This window comes from Macadamia integrifolia, chromosome 4 (genome assembly GCF_013358625.1).
Source record: "Macadamia integrifolia cultivar HAES 741 chromosome 4, SCU_Mint_v3, whole genome shotgun sequence".
NCBI classification, from domain to species: domain Eukaryota; kingdom Viridiplantae; phylum Streptophyta; class Magnoliopsida; order Proteales; family Proteaceae; genus Macadamia; species Macadamia integrifolia.
Window position 1 is genome coordinate 9,440,444 of NC_056560.1, and position 3,590 is coordinate 9,444,033.

General features: G+C 38.0%; 1 protein-coding gene across 1 annotated transcript; it reads left to right on the plus strand.

Annotated features, from left to right (window-relative positions):
- LOC122075971 (plant cysteine oxidase 2-like) lies at positions 1–3,110 on the plus strand. The gene is made up of 5 exons (XM_042641208.1): positions 1–489; positions 1,400–1,518; positions 1,682–1,844; positions 2,162–2,386; positions 2,645–3,110. Exons 1-5 carry the CDS (start codon positions 270–272, stop codon positions 2,767–2,769), a joined length of 852 nt encoding a protein of 283 aa, XP_042497142.1. The 5' UTR covers positions 1–269; the 3' UTR covers positions 2,770–3,110.
- Positions 3,111–3,590: the final 480 nt, after the last annotated feature.

Genomic DNA, 3,590 nt, shown 5'->3' on the forward strand with positions numbered 1-3,590 from the left:
AAACCCTACCCGTTAGTATCCTTTAATACCTCTTCTTCACCTTCAACAGGGAATCAGGGGAACCAAAATCAAATCCTTACGTCTCTTTCCTTCTTTCTTCCTATCTATCTCTTCATATTTTTAACGTAGAAAAGGGAAATCAAAAGTATCGTAACACCTTAGCTCTCTCACAGAGGAGGCATATCTTCTCTTTGTTTCCTTCATACCCATCTCGTAACTCTGGGAATTTTTGTTGGTAATCCATCTGGGTATCAAGGGTTTTTATCTGTATGAGGGTTAAAACAGGTTTGGTGGATCAAAAAGGGCAGGAAATCTGCGAATTGGAAAGGGAAAAGAATAAGAAGCCGAGGAAGAACCGGAAACGTAATAGGAAATCAATGAACAACGTCGTTCAAAAGCTTTTTCAGACCTGCAGGGAAGTGTTTGCCACCGGTGGGGCTGATGTTGTTCCATCCCCTGATGATGTTGAACGTCTCCGGTCGGTACTTGGTATGTCGTTTTCTTTCTTGTTCTTTGTGTTTATGCTGTAAAAATTTGAATTTGATGGTTTGACACCTATTCCTTGTATGTGTTTCCTTTTTTTCCTCTACCAATCTGGGTACGCTCTAATTTTAAACAATTCGACTCTGTTCCAAGTTTTCCTGAAGAGTATCAAACTCCAATTTCCAAATTTGGATTCGAATTGAATTTTGGCTTTCCTGGGTTTGAATCAGAACTTTGAGTTTCCATATGGGTTTTGATTTCCTTAAAGCATTCGTGACTGGATTGAAATGATTTGAGTGAACTCACCAATTTTCCCATGGTTCTTCCCGGATATTCAAGTGAAGAATCTCTCTTCTCCCCCCCCCCCCCCCGCCTCCTCCAATATATAATTTAACCTCTGCATGTTTTTAAGTTATTGTTCTTGGCAAGTAACTTTGGAGTATCTGTTGTTTTGTAGTATTTCTTGTTTTGTTAACTTTCTCTGGTTTTGTGCTTATTGGGTTGAGGGCCTGAGGCAGATGCAATGTATTATCAATTATGTATGTACCCATCACGTGTTAAATGTATGAAGACCCAAGCATGAACTTCACAGTGTACCCATTGGTGTTTGTGCTTCCATTCTTGTCTGTGTCTATTCTGGTTTTAATTAATGGTCAAAGTGTTCTTTAACTTTGGGGCAATGGATTCCAATATTTCATCCTCTTAAATAGTTTTTTATTTTCTGGACTTGTGAATCCAATTTTTTTTTAAATCAAGTTGAGAGTCCTGCAGATAAACTGATAAACTCACCACCATAACTCCATTATCTCCATTTCCAGACTTGTGGAATATTGTTTACTCAAATTTATGGAATGGGTTCTTTTGTTTTTACTCTATGCTTGCTTAATAATATGATTTTTTTTTTCTTTTCATGTAGATAGCATGAAACCAGAGGATGTTGGCTTAAGTGAGGAAATGGCTTGTTTTAGGACGAGTGATTATGAAGGCACCCCTCCAATAACATACCTACACCTCTATGAATGTGACAGATTCTCGGTATGTTAGTTAGCTTCTGTGGGAAGGTGAAGATAATGTATGAGCAAACATTAGGTGACTTGTTCCTATCATAGAAAGTAGAAATATTGAAAACTGTGACTTTGTGGAAAACTCAGTTTTGATTGTTTCTCTTGTGGGATTTTCTTATTTTGCATTGTTGCAGATTGGGATATTCTGTTTGCCTCAATCTGGTGTCATTCCTCTTCATAATCATCCAGGCATGACTGTTTTCAGTAAGCTTCTCTTTGGGTCTATGCACATTAAATCATATGACTGGGCAACTGATGTCTCCCACAACACAAATGAAAATTTCAATCCTTCTCATTGTAAGTTTTTCTTCTGCACTTACTGTGGGCATTGTCCTTAGTTCTAGCTTTCTCTTTCTTTGGATCCTCAAGTACCCAACTTGTAGGAACTAGAAGGGAACAACAGTTCTGGGTATTTTGTTAATAACTGGGTGGTTGTACTTACTAAAAGGTCCCATGTAATGGAAGAATTACTGGGATTTGGGACTTGGGATCTAGAAGTTCTGTAATTTGTTTTAAACCCACATGGAGAGAGTGATATGAGACATAATCCCGGATAAGGATTACTATTTGCTTCATCTAATTTTGAAATATGATGATGATGATGATGGTTGCAGACCAGAGTTCTTACGTGGGAAACAGATTGGTAAAGATAAAGAATGATTCGGTCTTTACCGTTCCATGCAACACATCCATACTTTATCCAGCAGCGGGAGGGAACATGCACTGTTTCACAGCGGTAACATCGTGTGCTGTGCTGGATGTGCTTGGCCCACCATATAATGATGCGGAAGGCCGCCACTGTACATACTATAGAGATTTCCCTTATGCCAGCTTCTCAGGTACGGACTGTACTTTGTCTTGAAATTCTGCTCTTGGTGTACTAGGGATTGGGTTGAGGCAGATTCTCTTAGTTCCACATTCCATAGATCAATCTAGACGAAACACTCTTGACTAACTCTCTCCCCGGGCACAGGAGGGGAAGGGGATGACACATGCTTGGGCATCCTAACAGCGATCAAAGTTTTCAATGGAATTAGTCAAGTGATAAAATAAAACATTAAAAAATCATGTGTTAATAACTGAGTTTTCACTTCCAGGTGATGCTGATTTGGTACCCGAGGAAGAAAGGGAAGAATACGCATGGCTTCAAGAGAGAGAAAAACCTGAGGACTTTGTCGTGGTGGGAGCTCAGTATAGAGGCCCCCAAATTGTGGAGAACTGACTTTTACTCTCTTCCATCTTCTTCCCTGACCATCTTTCCTCGTTTCCTTTCCCTTTTTCTGCCTTTCTTCAATCCAATTTTATATATAAAAACTACCGCTGCTGCTGCTGCTGTTTCTATTTCTGTTTCTGTTTCTGTTTCTGTTTCTTGTGGCTAAAGGTTCTTCCCATCCTTCTTTTTGTTTTTTCTCAACCGTTCTTTTGTACATAACTGAAAAGGAAAAGAAAGAAAAAGAAAGAAAAAGAAGAGAAGTTTGTAGGGCCTTTGTATCTTGTTCCCGCCGTCCTAGAAAATTAGATTTTCAATTTTCTTTTGCAATAAAACATATCAATATTTTACCATTTAAGATTCTTCTTTTTCTCTTGATTTTAATTCACCATTTTTATATTGACACCACAGAATCGCAGGTTGTTAATGTTAATGGATGCATCACTTACTCTAATTCATGATATATGGTTTTTTTTTTTTTAAATGACACCTGTATTTAAAACTGTGATGCATATATGAATTGATTGAAATTGTAGAAATCGGGATCTAGATCGGTTCCCTGCCAATTCTGATTTTATTCACATTCGCCAGAATTAGACAGGAATTGGTCAGATTCTGCCACAACCTTAGAAATGCACTACCAATGGATCGCTCTATATCAGTCGGAATTAGGATTGCCTATCTGAGTTTTAAAACCCTAGTGGCATATAAGAGTGCACCAATGAGGTGTAAAAGAAAAAAAAAAGTTTATACATAATAAGGCAACAAGATTGTTTCATCATTTCATGTGAGAACTAGAGAAGGAGAAGGTCATTAATGTTAAAAAAAAAAAA

What these genes read in the sequence shown, in the direction of transcription:
- LOC122075971 (XM_042641208.1), top strand. Translation starts at nt 270, where the DNA reads ATGAGGGTTAAAACAGGTTTGGTGGATCAAAAAGGGCAGGAAATCTGC. An exon ending in ACGTCTCCGGTCGGTACTTG is followed by an intron (nt 490 to 1,399) that starts GTATGTCGTTTT and finishes CTTTTCATGTAG; the next exon opens with ATAGCATGAAACCAGAGGAT. An exon ending in ATGAATGTGACAGATTCTCG is followed by an intron (nt 1,519 to 1,681) that starts GTATGTTAGTTA and finishes GCATTGTTGCAG; the next exon opens with ATTGGGATATTCTGTTTGCC.